This window comes from Podarcis erhardii (genome assembly GCF_964252035.2).
Source record: "Podarcis erhardii genome assembly, chromosome: 15".
NCBI lineage: Eukaryota > Metazoa > Chordata > Lepidosauria > Squamata > Lacertidae > Podarcis > Podarcis erhardii.
The window spans coordinates 15,706,877-15,723,690 of NC_138505.1; the positions used below are offsets into that span (position 1 = coordinate 15,706,877).

At 48.8% G+C, this 16,814-nt stretch overlaps 1 protein-coding gene across 2 annotated transcripts; it reads left to right on the forward strand.

The window, feature by feature from the left end:
• Positions 1–42: 42 nt before the first annotated feature.
• On the forward strand, positions 43–16,561 carry FRMD8 (FERM domain containing 8). Of its 2 annotated transcripts, none has more exons than XM_081842467.1 (11): positions 43–218; positions 1,041–1,122; positions 2,570–2,737; positions 4,458–4,559; positions 5,074–5,132; positions 5,896–6,062; positions 8,523–8,747; positions 9,379–9,502; positions 11,327–11,470; positions 12,756–12,960; positions 14,732–16,561. In XM_081842467.1, exons 2-11 carry the CDS (start codon positions 1,041–1,043, stop codon positions 14,848–14,850), a joined length of 1,395 nt encoding a protein of 464 aa, XP_081698593.1. In that variant the 5' UTR covers positions 43–218; the 3' UTR covers positions 14,851–16,561. The 2 variants fall into 2 exon arrangements, with proteins under 2 accessions (XP_081698593.1, XP_081698592.1); XM_081842466.1 differs by having other exon boundaries at positions 63–201.
• Positions 16,562–16,814: the final 253 nt, after the last annotated feature.

The following is a 16,814-nucleotide window of genomic DNA, read 5'->3' on the forward strand; positions in this document are numbered from 1 at the left end:
TGGGGAAACCCCGCCGCGCGCTCCTGCGCGTGCGCAGTTTCCCTCTCCTCCTCCCCGCCCGGTGAAATTCCTGGGCTGGCAGGAGCAGCCAATAGGCAAGCTCGGAAGGAGTGACGCCAGACGCAACGGGGGTGGGTCCCCTGTTAGAACTGCAGAACTTTCCTCCTTGCAACGAAAGCAGGAAGGAAAAGGAGGACACAGGTGAGACTGGCGACCAGGTAGGCAGCGCGCTTCCCCCGCCCCGGCTGCCGTCCCCTAGGGACTTTCTCTCCCCCCTCTGCTCTGAGTGCGCCCCCTCCCCATCTCACTTGGCCCCCACCCACCTGGGCAAGGCTCCAGCACCCCCTCCCCGGCTCACCTGGGTAGCGCAGCGCCTAGCCACGCCCCTCCGCCCTCTGGGTCCAGCGGAGCAGGGCGGGGAATTTCCTAGGACCCTGCCCCGAGAGGAGTGCAATCTCACTTGCTGGAGGCGGGAGAAAGTTGGTCGGGATGGGGTGGGGTGGGGAAACAAAGGGAAAGGGCTCAAAGCCTTTCCTTCCGATTGCGGCTGGGGACGGGGAGGAGGGAAAGTGTTTAGCAGTAGCACAAGAAAAACGGGGGGCGGGGGAGACGTGCAGCCTTTTGACCTCCCCCTTACACAGGTAGCAGGGCCGCAGGACATCAAAACCTGCGCTGCATCCACAGTCGGGGATGGGGGTGTCTTTTTAACTGCGCCAATTCCAGCCTGAAAAACGCTGGAGAGCCGCTACTGCCTGTCAGTGCAAACAGCTTTGAGCTAGATGGACCAGTGCTTTGAGCTAGATGGACTAGATGGCACAGGTGAGGAGGTGGAGCTGGAAATGTCCCCAGCCTGAAACCCTGGAAGCCAGTCAGTGAAGCATAGCAACTGCAAACTTGCTGCTTGGTTTACCAGACATGGTGTATGGCACCTTCACCCCACTACAAATCAACTTCCTCTCCTCAAGTATATCCTGCAGCTGGGATTTGAACCCACACCCAATTCCTCACATTTCAGATGTGCGCCTGCTTTGTCTCTGCAGATGGAGGGGGACCGGCTCGGCATACCCCAAAGCACGGAGGACCACTCCCAGAGGAGCAGCATCTCTTCTGTAGGACCCCGAAGTGAGTGAGAAGGGGGAGAGGCAGAAGAAAGGGCCTGGAAAGGGGGGGTGGGCACCTCAGGGGGGTTCTTGACCTTCATACACCAGATGCTGGAAGGGAACATTCCTGAGCAGGGTTGGGGTTTGTGGTGCCCTCAAGATCTTCAAGGTCCTGCCTTTTGCTTGACAGGCCACATTCCGTGGGTGGTAGGGAGTAGGGCATGTCGAATTCTTCAGCTTTCAAATTCCAAAAATGAGGGGACCTAAAAAGTTGTAACATGACTTATAATAATAATAATTTATTATTTATACCCCGCCCATCTGGCTGGGTCTCCCCAGCCACTCTGGGCGGCTTCCAACAGATTAAAATACAATAACCTATTAAACATTAAAAGCTTCCCTAAACAGGGCTGCCTTCAGATGTTTTCTAAAAGTCTGGTAGTTGTTTCTCTCTTTGACATCTGGTGGGAGGGCATTCCACAGGGCAGGTGCCACTACCAAGAAGGCCCTCAGCATGGTTCCCTGTAACTTGGCTTCTTGCAGCGAGGGAACCACCAGAAGGCCCACAGCACTGGACCTCAGTGTCTGGGCAGAATGATGGGGGTGGAGACGCTCCTTCAGGTATACTGGACCGAAGCTGTTTAGGGCTTTAAAGGTCAGCACCAACACTTTGACTTGGGAATTCAAAAGATATTTTGGTTAAAGTAATATAATTTAGTTTTGCTTGGTAGTTAAAATGTGTGTAAATTGCACGGAAATCATTAAAAATGATTGGCAAGTACTTGCCAATATTGTTTTTTTATTATTATTTAGCATTACCTGACATTTTAAAAGACAGCTATTTGAAACACTCAAATAATAATTAAAATTGGCAATAAGCTAAAAACATTACATGTCAAGCTACTACATACCTGCGTAGGTTTGCCTAAAAAAAATTAAAATGGAGACAGTAATGCTTCTGAAAAGCAGTTGCTGGGCAGGGGGGCTCTTGCACTCAAGTCCTGCTTGCCGGTTTCCCATTGGGGCACCTGGTTCGCCACTGTAAGAAGCAGATGCTGTACTAGATGGGCCCCCTTTGGCCTGATCCAGCAGGCTCTCCTCATTTACTTAAAATGTTCTCAGCAGGTGCTGAAAAGAATACAATGATGTCATTCGGCAGGGAGTTCCAAAGTTCAGGTGCTGCCACACTAAAATATCTGTTAACAAATACAGAGCAGGTATTATGTGACAAATCAAAGCGGCCAAGTGTGGTAAAGCAGTCTGGTTTAGATGCCAGCACAGAATGCTTTGAGACCTGACTGTGTCTGGTTCCTTCATCTAAAAAGTGAAGGAGATTGTTGGTTTTGGGGGCCCCTGCGTCATTTGCACGTAAAACGGGGGAGTTTAGCTGGAATCTGGATCTCCTGTGGCCTCTGCTCAGTTGCAAGAAATGTGCTGGTGTCCCAATCCTCCTCCTTCTCTTGTCCCAGACCTGGACGTCCTGGTGTACCTGATCGATGACACGGTGGTCCGGCTAACAGTGGACAACCTACCATCAATCACGGCCCACGAGCTCCATCGGATTGTCTTGGAAAGCCTGAGGTTGCCTGAGGGGGCCCTGGAGCTATTTTCTCTGTGGCTGGTCTCCCCGTTTCTTGGTAAGGCTCTGAGGCTCCTTTCTAAATGAGCCCTTAACTCTGTCGCTGCTCCTAGCACCCCTGGAGAATCTGTTGTTATGCCAGCTAGCGGTGAGGGGTGCCTGAGCATGTGCAAAGTGCCTTCCTCTCGCACCCACCTTCTCATGTTCCTTAACCTCAGAAGAAGGTGCACCTGAGCATGTGCAGAGTGCCTTTCCCATGGGTGATCTGCTGATTTCTGGCACTTCATAAACTGATTGTGGGATGTAAGCTGCAAATCTGCTTTTGAGAGCTCATGCAGCAACCTGAGTGGATGACTAAGGTGTGAGTCAAGCAAGTCCCAGGTTTGAAAGTTGCTTGCGGTAGGAGCCCCCGAGGTTGCTTTGAGCAATCTACCATTCTCTCCGCCTAAGCCCACATCTGGACTTAAGTGATGAAGTTGCTGACCTAACTTCAGCGATGTGGCAACCATTGATGCATATTTTTCTTTGGAACTTCCCTCCAAAAACCCACACACCCTTTCCCTTGTTTCAGATGCATTGCTGTGTAAAATGTGTTGCTAGCGTAATGAGCACCATACAAATCAAATTCCAGGTCCTGCTTTGGGGCCCCCTATTGGGGCATCTGGTTGTCCACTGTGATAACAGGATGCTGGACTAGATGGGCCCCCTTCAGCCTGATCTAGCTGCAGAAGAGCTCTTCTCATGTTTGATTATTTTTTCAAAAAAAAATAGCCCTCCTGTTCCTAGAATCATAGAATTGCAGAGTTGGAAGGGACCCCAAAGGGTCATCCAGTCCAACCCCCACTGTTAGAAATTAGCCAGGCACCAGGCGCATTCTTGCAACAGGTGCGGGTCCAATTGCGAGCAAATGGATCTCTGTAGATGCCAGGCTGGCAACTGGGAAAGCAAATGTCACTTAGAGAAGGATCTAAAATATTTTCCTTGGAGCTTGCATTTGTTTTATTTTGGATTGTTTTATTTGATGTTTTAATGTGTTGCAACTGCTTTGAGATTCATTGTTTAAAATATAAAGCGGTATAGAAATAAAAAGAAAATCATCCATCACCATCATAAGCTCCACGAAGGGGGAAATGGTGTCTAAACATTCCATTGGTGTAACCATTTGGTGATTAGATTATATAGCTGAGTTTCTGCAGTTCCCTGCAGTGTAGGAGTCACAGCTAACTGCATTGGTGCCTCAAAATAGTTTACAAAATAAAAACACATAATATACAAAATTTAGAACTCAAATTAAGAGATGAAAACAACTGAGCAGCATATACGGTGCAAAAGGCTTGCTGCAATGTTCTTAGCCAGGCGTCTTAAACTTAGCAGGGATGGTGCCTGGTTGATTTCTAGTGGCAGGGAGTTCCTTAGAATTAGGCCCAACACACTGAGACAAAATAGGAAGCGCATGAAACACTTTATCCAAATGTGAGTAATGGAATGTGGAATGGGCTGATGACACTGTGTTTCCTCTTGTTATCGAGTGAGCTTTGCCAGCTCTGGGAGCGATCCAGTGCTGTGCTTGCAAATGATCTCAGTGAGCTGAGATTGATGGCTCCAAGCAGTCGCTGAGGCACCCTGAACCGAACTTGTTCAGGGCTTTGGAAATTAATTCTTTAGCCTTCCATTTGGCTGGAGAAGTCAGGAGCCTGCTGAGAACCCTCACTCTCTGCCATCTTTCTTTCTTTCTTTCTTTCTTTCTCTCTCTCTCTCTCTCTCTCTCATCTTGGCAGAACTGCAGCTGAAGCCCAAACACCAGCCCTACAAGGTCTGCCGCCAGTGGCAGGACCTCCTCTTCCGCTTCACCAGCTGCTCCAAGGATGAGATCTTCGAAGGTGTGGATGTGAGCAAAGTTCCCTCCTCCGGCCCCCCAAGCTACTGGCCTCCTCTTACCCTTCTGCTGCAACCGGGCAGAGAGTTGGGGGGCCTGCTGGTTGCAGCCTCCCTTTCTAGAGGGGGAGGGATGCCTAGTGCGCAAGCCGGCACCAATCTGCACAGTAGTTATGAAGCTGTTGGGGATGTGGGATGGGGTCCCTTCTGAGGCTGCCTGCAGGGTTCTCGCGACTCACAGCTTTCTGGGGCTGCTGGTTGTGCATCGGTGCCTGCAGGAGAGGCTGTTTTGCTTTTGACATGCCCCATATAGCCAAGTTCTTGAGCTGCAACTGGTCCCCTGCTTCTTTTTATTAGACAAATTTGTGGAGGGCAGGAGTATGCTCTGCCTTCTACGGCTGGAGGCAGCAGTGCTTTTGAATCCCAGGTTGCTAGAAACCATGGGAGGGGGAGAGTTGCTGCTGTTGCCACTGGCCTCATCCAGCAGGACAGTTCTTAGGTTCTCTTTCTCCTCATCAGATGAGCCATCACTGCAATTCCGAAGGAACATCTTTTTCCCAAAGAGGAAGGAGGCCCAGGTGAGTTCTCCCAATGGTATCCTCTAATTGCATAGTTTTCTTTACTCTCTAGGTAGTGTCATTGCACAGTACAACAGATTCACGAAGGAGAGGTCTGTTGACTCTGTTATGGCCTCTACAATTGGAAGCAGCAATGCTTCTGAATGTTAGCATCTAGGAGTTGAAAGGCCAGCTGGCTCGGCCCCAGCTGGAACGTCTCCCTCTCAGCCTTGCCACTGCAAAGATTCATCGACCTCTGCTCCGACATACATCAGCTTGCAGACTTGAGCACACTTTGCTCAGCAGTGTATACCGCGCAACAGAATAGGCTTGAGGCTGTAGATACATACTAAGCTATGCATTTATTAAACATAAATCAGGACAAAGAAACATGTTGTCTTTCCTTGCCGTCTTCTCGGAGAGAGAGAACAAACAGCAGCTACACAGAGCGGAAGTTCCGCTTACGTCAGCAGTCTGTGCTGGAATGTAAACAGACACGCGACACGCAACAATCCCATGTCTGCAGCAAAAAGGTGGCATGGAATCCTCAACACTGAATACCAGTTGCTAGAAACCCCAGGAGGGGAGAGTGTTGCTCAGTGTTCTCGAGTCCTCCTTGAGGATTTCCCCTTTGAGGCTTGGCCACTGTGAGAACAGGATGTTGGACCAGATGGGCCTGATCCAGCAGCCTCTTCTTACATTCTCTGCCCCTTCCCCTGTTTGGCTTTTTGAATCTGCTTGCTGTCTGTGTGCCCATCCTCATTTCTCATCTCCTCGTCCCAAGATCCAGGATGAAGATGTCCTGCGGCTCTTGTACGAAGAAGCCAAGTACAACATCCTGGAGGGGCGCTACCCTTGTGACCTGGCGGACTGCGAGGTGCTGGGAGCCTTGGTTTGCCGGGTGAACTTGGGGCGCTACGATCCGGAGCAGCACACAGCCAGTTTCTTGAAGTAAGTGGACACAGCTGTGGGGCTGAGATCTGTGGGGTGCCTGTGCAAGGTGGGGCTGGGGAAGGCAAATAAGAGGGGCTCTGAAAGCTCTTGAGGCATCAAAAATGGCCCAGATATAAAAGGAGGTGGTAATATTTGCAAATGCTAAAATGTTGTATGTGCATGAATTGGCAAGTGGATAGCTGATGGTTAAGGATAATAAGTTTTAAAACAAAAAACTATTGTAATAGAAGGTTACTTGTAAGGAATGGAATGTGAACAACTAGAAAAAACATAGCAGCAACTAGAGGAAACTTGGGGCACATCAAGAATTGGAAAACAATTTTGGGGGGAAAGTATTAAATTTGTCTTAATTTGTGGCTGATCTGGTAGAATTTGGAGAATCAAAAAAAAATGGTTTGGTGAGAAAAGGGAGTGTAGCCTTATTGGAGTTCACTGATTGGGTCTGCGTTGCTCCTGGAGAGGAGGAAGGAAGTCAAATGACACCGAGGTGGATTCAAAGAAAGAGTTCATTCTGCTCTCCAGATAGCAGAAGGCACTTGTGTGATCAAGTCCACAACAAGTCCAAAGAAATGACAAGTTTCATTCAGTATATATTTCCTCCAGGCCCCCTCTCCCTCCTTCCCATATAAATCCAACCACGTCAGCCTATGTACGCAGGTTGACATCACATATGTTCTTGCTCTGGTATTCTTAAGCATAAAAGGGAATTCCTTCCTGTACTTCTGACCATAAAAGGATCTTCCTCTTCCTACTCTTATCGGGGAGGAACAGGTTGTCATCTCCGAGAACACGCTTTGGCCTTGTTCCGGACTTGGGTCTGTGCGTCTTTTGTGGTCAGCACATAAGATAAGGTACAAATGTGTCTTTTCTGTTCTACTGGTGCAGTCAGGGTCATCCCTGCCATCACCAGCTGATAAAGGAGAGGGCTCTGAGCACGGCCGGGTTTCTGTTTATACATTGACTCAGAGCTCAAGTTAATGGATTTTAGCTAAGGAAAAATAGGGATTTTGGTGCAGTTTCAAACTGCCTTCACAGTCAGTTTTGGGTTTGGGAAACCCATTCCTTCAGGAGAAGGTGGCAATCACCAGTGAGCTGGTGTGGAGGTAAGAGGAAAGGTGTGGGGAGACTTTCCAACCACAGCAATGGAATCCTAGAGTTAGATGGAACCAAATGCAAGTTGAAGGAAGACAGCTCACGCCCTGTCCCCAAGTGGAGGGAGATCAAGCTGGGGGGCTGGGAGTAGGTGAAAGGGGGCCAGTTAAGGATGCAATAGCACGCAAAAGACTGCATGCACACCATATGGTGAAAGCACATTTATGCACATTCCCCCCTCCCCCCCAAAAGAGGAGAAGAGTGGGAACTCTAGTTTGCCCCCCTCAGAGCTTCAGTTCTCAGCATGCTTGACAAACTACAATTCCCAGGATTCTTTGGGGGGAGTCATGTGGCTTAAATGTATGTTGTGTATGCAGTCACACTTTTCTGAGAATAAGAGGTCGGTCGTCAACTTTAGTGAGCTAGCCCTAGTGGCCTTGACAACTTCCAGGTGAAACTATTCCACTATATAATCTTCATTACGCAAGGTGCAATTGAGAACAAAATAATCATAATTAAAAATTTAATCCATTTTTAATTAAAATCCCTAATTATACTTGTCTAAAAAGATCTGTTGTCTGCTTAGAAGTCCCCCCTGCTGACTTGCTCTGATCCTTTCCAGTTTTTTTCACTCTGTTCTGTAGGTCCCAAAAGGGTAAAAGTCTAATTAAGAAGCCGGTGATTTCTTGATCAGAACAGGCTGTTAATTCAAAAGAAACGTGTCTCAAGAATTTTTGCCTCCGGCCCATCATTTAAGGGACATTTTCATTGCCTAATGAATTGTGTCCCCTGTTGGCTGATTCAAACACAAATCCTTTGGGAGGCAGGAACCTATTTTTGTCTGTCGCCTAACATGACCAAAAATCTTAGCATGTGTGTCTGAAGAAAATGCGACTTTCTCCAGCACCCTTTGAAGTAGCTGCTCGCTCGTAATTTCATAGCAAAGCTATGTGGACCATTCTTGTTGACCTGGCAGCCTAGAACAGGGTTAGCTGGTGAAGTGCCCTCCATTCCCCGTGGACTACAACTTCCTTAGTGGGTCATGCAAACTGCTATTGTGAACAACGCTTTTATAGGCAGCCCTGTATAAAACACGGGTTTTTAATGCTTGGTGTTTTGTTATGTTTTTATATGTGTTGGAATCAGCCTAGAGTGGCTTGGGCGAGCCAGTCAGAATTAATTAATTAATTAATTATATGGGGTGGGGGCCACTGGGAATGAGTTTATAGAACCACTGGTTTAGAGTGGCCCCTCATGAGGAAAACCCTGTAGGGCTGTAACCTGCACCCCACAGAGCTGTGGGGGGCAGAGGGAGCTGTACCTTACCCTGTGCTGAATGAGCTTTTTCCTCCCCCCCCCCCTCAGAGAGAGGCTGGACTCTTTCCTGCCTTCCCACCTTTGCCGAAGAGGCCACAGACTCCTCTCAGCCCTGTGGAAGCGAGGCAGTGCCCACTCGCCTGCGGACGAACAGGGCCTGCTGCGAGCTTTCCGGGAGTTGCCTGAAGAGGAGGAGGCCTGCGAGGACCGGGTTGCCCTGCGCAAGCTTTACCACTCCTACCTGCAGAAGTGCCACGAACTGCCTCATTACGGGTGAGTCTGGTGGCTTGGTGGTTGTGGGAACGGGAGTGGGGATGCAGAATGGGCAACCTGGATGCCAGCATGGCAAACCACGGGGTTGGTTTCTGTCAGGGTGCCCTGGCCTTGCTGGCTGCCATGTTCATGGGCTGTCTGCGCGCTCTCTGCTTGCTGAACAGCATCCAAATACAGTGGTACCTCGGGTTACAGACGCTTCAGGTTACAGACTCCGCTAACCCAGAAATAGTACCTCGGGTTAAGAACTTTGCTTCAGGTTGAGAACAGGAATCACGTAGCCGCGGCGCGGTGGCAGCGGGAGGCCCCAGGTGGTACCTCAGGTTAAGAACGGACCTCCAGAACGAATTAAGTTCTTATCCCGAGGTATCGCTGTACCCCTAAGAACCAGTGAATCCAGATAGACTGCCTTTGGACCTGGAGGTTCCACGAGGGTGTAAGAAGAGCCTGGCTGCTGGATCAGGTCAAGGGAGGCCCGTCTAGTCTAGCATCCCGTTCCCATAGTGGGTAACCCAGATGTCTCAGTGGGAAGTTCTTGAGCAAGCAGGACCTTATCACATACGCCCTCCTGTCTGCGCTTGAGATTCCCCACTTGCAATTCTCTCCTTGTGTTTCTTCCCCTCCCTTCCAGGTGTGCCTTTTTCTATGGGGAAATTGACAAGCCCGCCCAGGGCCTGCTACATCGGGGAGGGCGCAAGTCCGTGGTGGTTGCCATCAGCCTGGAAGGTGTATCCATCATCGACAGCAAGGAGAAGGTAAACTCAAAAGATTCCTGCACTGCAAGAGGTTAGGCTAGATAACCCTTGAGGGGGGTCTCTTCCAGCTCTATGATTCTGTGAACTTTACAATTCTGTGATTCTAGGGGTGAGCCAGCCCTCCTCTCACTGGGCCTGCGCTCTTTCTCTCAGGACCTGGGCTGACTTTGTGCGCTAAGCCCTCTGCAGCTCTCCAGGCCCCAGAGTCCCTTCCTGCCTCGTGGCCTGGGCTGTTTTGCAGAATTTGCAATATGGAGAAGGGGTGAGGGACTTGTCGGCAGAGGAAGAAGTGGTGTCTTGGGGCCCTTCCCTTCCCTTCCCTTTCTTTTCTTATTTATTTATTAACCAAAAAAGGGGGGAGGGCAAATGAAAAGAAATAAAGCAAAAATTTGGAGATCTAAACCATGAAGCATCACAGCCTGGCAGGTCAAAAGCACAAAGGTCCAGCACTTCTTCCCAAAAGAATCATATAGTATTAACTCATACAAAAGTTTGTTTACAAAAAAACAGAAGTCTTGGGGTTGTTTTGGGGTTTTTTAAGTATTCTCCATCCTCTGAATTCCATTGCCATTGAAATAAAAGATTCTGCAAAATCTTAAAGGAGCCAGAAGTTTGCATGTGCTGGTATCACTGAGCAGATGTGAGGTGCCTCAATATTTGTATAAGAAAATAAAATACTTTAGATACTTTCAGTTTAAAGAAATACCTTTTCAATAAGCGGTATGTTGGGGGGTCTTTTTCCAGTTCTGAAAGAGTCCAGGTGCCCAGTCTTGGGGCAGCATGTGCTTATGAGCCAATAATAATACTAATTAATACTATTTTTATTATTTATACCCCACCTATCTGGCTGGGTTTCCCCAAGCACTCTGGGTGCCTTATAGCATGTCTAAAAAGATAATGAAAACATCAAGCATTAAAAAACCTCCCAATACAGGGCTGCCTTCAGATGTCTTCTAAAAGTTGTGTAATTCTTTATCTACTTGACATCTGAAGGGAGGGTATTCCACAGGGAGACACACACACACACATTCTTGCACCCCTTGCTCACTAACAAAAGGGCAAAAAAATGAGAGGCACAAATACAAGATGGGGGACACCTAGCTTGAGAGCAGTACATGTGAAAAGGATCTAGGAGTCTTGGTTGACCACAAACTTGACATGAGCCAACAGTGTGACGCGGCAGCTAAAAATGCCAATGCAATTCTGGGCTGCATCAATAGGAGTATAGCATCTAGATCAAGGGAAGTAATAGTGCCACTGTATTCTGCTCTGGTCAGACCTCACCTGGAGTACTGTGTCCAGTTCTGGGCACCACAGTTCAAGAAGGACACTGACAAACTGGAACGTGTCCAGAGGAGGGCAACCAAAATGGTCAAAGGCCTGGAAACGATGCCTTATGAGGAACGGCTAAGGGAGCTGGGCATGTTTAGCCTGGAGAAGAGGAGGTTAAGGGGTGATATGATAGCCATGTTCAAATATATAAAAGGATGTCACATAGAGGAGGGAGAAAGGTTGTTTTCTGCTGCTCCAGAGAAGCGGACATGGAGCAATGGATCCAAACTACAAGAAAGAAGATTCCACCTAAACATTAGGAAGAACTTCCTGACAGTAAGAGCTGTTCGACAGTGGAATTTGCTGCCAAGGAGTGTGGTGGAGTCTCCTTCTTTGGAGGTCTTTAAGCAGAGGCTTGACAACCATATGTCAGGAGTGCTCTGATGGTGTTTCCTGCTTGGCAGGGGGTTGGACTCGATGGCCCTTGAGGTCTCTTCCAACTCTATGATTCTAACCGTCTTTTCTGTACACCCACCCCCCGTTTCCCGGCAGCACATCTTGCTTGGCCTGGCCTTCCAGGAGCTGTCCTGGGACCACACTTTCCCCAACGAGGAAGAGCACATCCTTTGGCTGGAGTTTGATGGGGAGAACGAGGGCACGCCCGTCAACAAACTCCTGAAGGTCTACTCCAAGCAGGTAAGAACCTAAGAAGGGCCTGCAGGTCCAGGCCAGTGGCTCACATCCTCTTCTCACAGTGGCCAATCAGATGCCTCTCCTGGGAAACCTGCAAGCGTGATTCGAACACAAGAGCCCTCTCCCCTCCTGTGCTTCCCAGCAGCTGGTATTCAGAAGCATTGCTGTGCTCATGCATGCATAAATAACTGGCAAGCACCAAACCCTTATTTGGAAGAGCAGCACTTTTTTTAATCTTCTTAGACATGCTGGCTGTTCGGCAATGTCTTCCACAAAATGTCTGGACCCAGAAACAATTCTCACTTTGCATGGAGAACTCAGCCCATCTCTTCCGGGCTAAGAGATGCCTCGTCTTGAGGCCCAGCTTGTAAGAATATAAGGTGCCCCAAGACTGTCATAAGAAAAGCAGCTGTGTTTTTAAATGTATTGGGTGGTGCTGTGGGTTAAACCACAGAGCCTAGGACTTGCCAATCAGAAGGTTGGCGGTTCGAATCCCCGTGAGCTCCCGTTGTTCAGTCCTTGCTTCTGCCAACCTAGCAGTTCGAAAGCACGTCAAAGTGCAAGTAGATAAATAGGTACCACTCCAGCGGGAAGGTAACCGGCGTTTCCGTGCGCTGCTCTGGTTCGCCAGATGCGGCTTAGTCATGCTGACCACATGACCTGGAAGCTGTACGCCAGCTCCCTCAGCCAATTAAGGCGAGATGAGCGCTGCAACCCCAGAATCGGTCACGACTGGACCTAATGGTCAGGGGTCCCTTTACCTTTACCTTTTTTACTTTTTATTCTGCCTTTCCTCCAAGGAGTTCAAGGTGGCATAGCTCCCAGCTTGTCCTCCTCACAGCAACCCTGTGAGGAAGATCAAGCCAAGAGGAAATAGAAATAATTACCGTATTTTTTGCACCATAACACTCACTTTTTTCCTCCTAGAAAGTAAGGGGAAATGTCTGTGCGTGTTATGGAGGGAATGCCTATGGGTGGCATGCCTACGGATTTTCCTCTTCTAAAACTATGTGCGTGTTATGGTCGGGTGTGTGTTATAGAGCGAAAAATACGGTATGCAATATTACGAACTTCAAATAGTGACTGGCCCAAAGTCATCCAGTGAGCTTCATGTGAGCTTTGCGGGTAGGACTTCTTGTTTTAATTGTGCACAGAGCCATGCACGTTGATGGCACTATATAATTCAATGCTAACAATAATGACCAAGTGGGAATTTGAACTCGGGTCTCCCAGGCCCTAGCCCAGCACTCTTAACCGCTGCAGTTAGATGCTCCTTCCTTCCCTCCAGGCTGAACTTATGAGCGGCCTGATAGAGTATTGCATTGAGCTGAACACGGCTGCCGAGGGGGGAACTCTGGACCCCAGCGCCGCATCCTCCTCCTCTGCGTCCCAGAGCCCCCCGACTGACAGGCGCCACCCCAAGCTCCAGCGGCAGAACAGCGTCCTCTGCAGCCGCATCCAGCATCTTTCGACCATAGACTATGTTGAGGATGGTAAGTTGGCAAAAGCGGGGAGCTGGGGTGGGTGCCAGTTGCAGAAGTTTGTGTGGTTGATAGGGTGGGAGGCAATGCAGCCTATGCTAGGGGTGGGGGGGAAGTTAAGTTATTTTTTGTGAGGTCTTTTGGCTTCCCAGAGGTAGATTGCAGTTGACCACTGTGGGAAACAGCTGCAGAGAACACCTGTGGCCTTCCAGGTACAGACATACCTTGGTTGTCGAACACCCTGGAACTCAGACAATTTGGCTCTCGAACGCCACAAACCTGGAAGTGATTGTTCCTGTTTGCGAACGTTCTTTTGGAACCTGAATGTCCGACGGGGCTTCCGCGACTTCTGAATGGCTGCAGGAGCTTCCTGCAGCCAATCAGAAGCCATAGTTTGGTTTTGGAAGTCGAATAGACTTCTGAAATGGATTCCATTCGACTTCCAAGGTACAACTGTACTACGTTATTTTGATGCCGTCTTTTGACGCCCCCAAAAAGCCCCCTACCCAGGCGTCTGACAAATATATCTCAGGGGGCAGATGTTGCAGAACCACAGCTTCCAGCATCCCTCACCGATTGCCCCACTGACTGGGGGTGCTGGGAGTTGGAAACCGACAACAGCGTTATGAAAAGGATCGGAAAAACGAAACTGGCAAATATGACAATGCTTACACACAAGCCTCTGTTGTCACCCTTTTGGAGCTCTGTGTGGAGTTCTGGTTGCCTTGTCACAAAGAACTGAGGGGGAAAGGGGCAACAAAATTGATTGAACAGCTGGAGCAGCTGCCGTTGCAATTTTCTTTTGTTGCATTTATATCCCACCTTAGTCTGCAAGAAGCTCAAGGTGGCACAGAGGGTTCTCCCCTTCTCCTCTAATCCCCACCACAACCCAGTAAAGTAGGCTAAACTGAGAGAGGCAGGGACACCCTGTAAGCTGTATGGCCAAGTGGAGATTTGAGCTCTGGAATCCCAGGTCCTAGTCTGACAGACTAGACACTACACCACAGGGGCTCAGGTGGACAGCGCTTGGGGCTCTTTAGCTTTGAAAAAAAGTCAGGTGGGAACATGATAAGAGGTGTTTAAAACCATGCATGATATGGAAGAGGTGACTAGAGAGGGTTTTTCTTCTTCTTTCTCATTCTATTAGAGTGCTGTGAAAAGTAAGGGAGGGGTAGGAGACTTTGCCTCTACCCAGGGACCCAGCACTTCTACACAAAGTTCATAGTTTGTAACGCAATATGGCATGGAAATAAATAAAATAAAAACCAAAGTGCATTGTTAAACTATGGAACTCACTCCCACAAGAAGTAGCGACAGCCCACCAACTTGGATGGCTTTAAACGGGGATGAGGCAAATTTATGGAGCTGTAGACAGCCTCCAGGACCAGAAGCCCCCCCCCCCCCCGCCTCTAGGTGCCAGTGGCTTGGAATTGCAAAGAGCGGGGGGGGCTGTTGGACTCATGTCCTGCTTCTTGGGCTTTCCAGGGTCAGGGTGCTGGGCTAGGTGTACCAGTTCCCCACCCCTGATCTATTCAATTGTCAAAGTAAACCCCTGATTTGATGACGGTTGGCTGTACCAGAGAAACGGAGCCTCCAAGCATAGGGACAGTCTACCTCGGATTGCTGAGTCCTTGGAATAAGGAACACTGAAGAGGGTTGTCACCTCACTGCTCTGCTTGAGGAAAATGTGATGCTAGACTAAAGGGACAGGGGTATCTCTGCACTGCTGGACCTGGCCTGCACTGCCTTGCTGTTGTTGAACAGTTTCTGCTTCTCTCCCCAGGGAAAGAAATCAAGAGGGTGAAACCCCGCCGGACTACCTCATTCTTTGGCCGCCAGTTGTCCAACGCCCCCACCTCCTACTCGGCTGTCCGGGGGGCAGAGAACCTGGAGCAGGGCTGACTGCCTTCAGCGGGTGGCATTATTGGGACCAATTGACTTGGGGGGCAGCTGAGCTGCCAGCATTCTAACCACCTTCTGGGATTGGAGCCAAACCCTCCCCCCTCCAAAATCCCCCCCACACACCAATACATCTCAAGTAACCTTTCTCCCCATTTCTGAGTTTGTTCTCAGTGTGCAGCAGGGGATCCAGCAGTTGTTTGTCCTTTGATAGCTGAGTCCTTCCTCCTGCTCTGCTTTCTCTCCAAATCTGGTTCTGCTGAGCATATGAGGTTCAGGGCAAGGCAGGGGGAAGAACATTGGGGACCATGGTCAGAGGGAAAGCTGAGCTCTAATCTTGCATTAGATGTTTGCTTGCCTTGATTTGCCTCTTATTCCAGCAGTTGCATCTTCAGAAACTCTCTTTTTGCAGACCAGATACTTGCTTCATTCATTTACTTCAAGCCCCACTTAATTTCTCCTGTTCCTTACAGAGAGCCTGGCGACTGGGGAGCTATAGGGGGAAAACATTTGAAGGAAGCAGAGCTGGGAGACACTGTTTCAGATGCAAGTCAGAGCATGTTTATTTGCAGAAGAGTTTGTCTGCCTGAGATGCAGCTCTGGTGGGTGAGCTCTGTCCTAGCTGCACCTCCCCGCACCCAGCTACAGCTGAAGGGCATTCTGAACAACTTCTGCATTCATCGTAAATGCCCTCCGCCCCCCCCCCAAAAAAAAATTAGGTTCCAATTCCCTTGAAGTAGCCTGAACATAGCCACATGTTGGTACTGCAGCAAGGAAGGATTTATGCAACAGAAGGGCTCCACACATTTTATTTCTTTTTGCCTTTTGCAGAAAATTTAATTTCACTCCAGAATTGTAACAGGGAATGTTATTAAGCATTTTACCTTAGCAGGCTGGGAATATTCAAAACAAAGGTGTGCTCTGAGAGATGTGAACTCTAGGGGAGAAATGTGCCATCTTTCCATTTTATATTTGGGTGTTTGGAAAGGCACAGTTGCGTTTGCAGATAGGGCACAGCTGGATCATGATGTGTGTACACATACCCCATCGATACTTCTGGAAGCCTCCCAGAATTGGGCAAGAAATGAGTGGTGTTTAGTGCATCTATTAACTTTAAACATACGTACCCCGTTTGAGGTTGTACATTCACTTCTGCACTTGGGAGAAAAAAACTATGTTGAACTGTTTCAAGCAACTTTGAACCCAAATAACGTTTTTGTGGTGGGCAGAGGGTGGATGTCATCACATCTAGAAAAGCCCTAGCTTTGCCAGTTCAGGGACTGGGAAACTTGTGGCCCTGCAGATGTTGAGCCAGTGGTCAGTACTGATGGGAGCTGGTGTTGCACAGATCTCCTCACCATTTTCCTTCTCCCTAAGCCTGCAGAGCATCCATGAGGGATGTCTTTGCAGCTGTGTCCTGTCCTTTCCTGTGATTGCTCCCCCCTCTGCCAGCATCTCTCTCCATGCTGTGCCTCTAAGGCCACCGCTGCTCTTTGTAACTTGCTCGTAGGGACCTGGGCATTGACCTAGCCACAGAAAGCACGGTAGGAGAAACCTCATCTTGCAAACAAAGTTTGGGGAAAGTGCCTTTTTTTAACTTCCAAAGAAATACTATACAACGTGTTTTACACTAATCTTTATTTTCAGTGTGTGTTAACTCGCTAACTTTGTATAAAGGATCATTTGTTTGTTGCAATAAAGATGGTGGATCTGAGTATGCGCTGCATTGTTTTAAAACATCACTTTTTTATTATTCTGAGCATGTCCAAAGTATCAGGGGATAGGCTGAGCATGCTCTGTTCCTGCTAAAACTGCAGTGTTGCAGTGCTTGCATCAAGCATATCACAGTAAAAGATGCTCTGGCCTTTTTCTCTCTATGCGTTTCAAGCATCCACATGTGACAACAAACTTTGCATGATTCTGCAAGCCTCTCGTCCGCTAAATACGGTAATCTGCTTCTCCCTTGT

Bases quoted from the DNA above. Each gene is read 5' to 3' on its own strand.
- FRMD8 (XM_081842467.1), top strand. From the start codon at position 1,041: ATGGAGGGGGACCGGCTCGGCATACCCCAAAGCACGGAGGACCACTCC. The intron at 1,123-2,569 runs GTGAGTGAGAAG...CTCTTGTCCCAG, and splicing joins CTCTTCTGTAGGACCCCGAA to ACCTGGACGTCCTGGTGTAC. The intron at 6,063-8,522 runs GTAAGTGGACAC...CCCCCCCCTCAG, and splicing joins CACACAGCCAGTTTCTTGAA to AGAGAGGCTGGACTCTTTCC.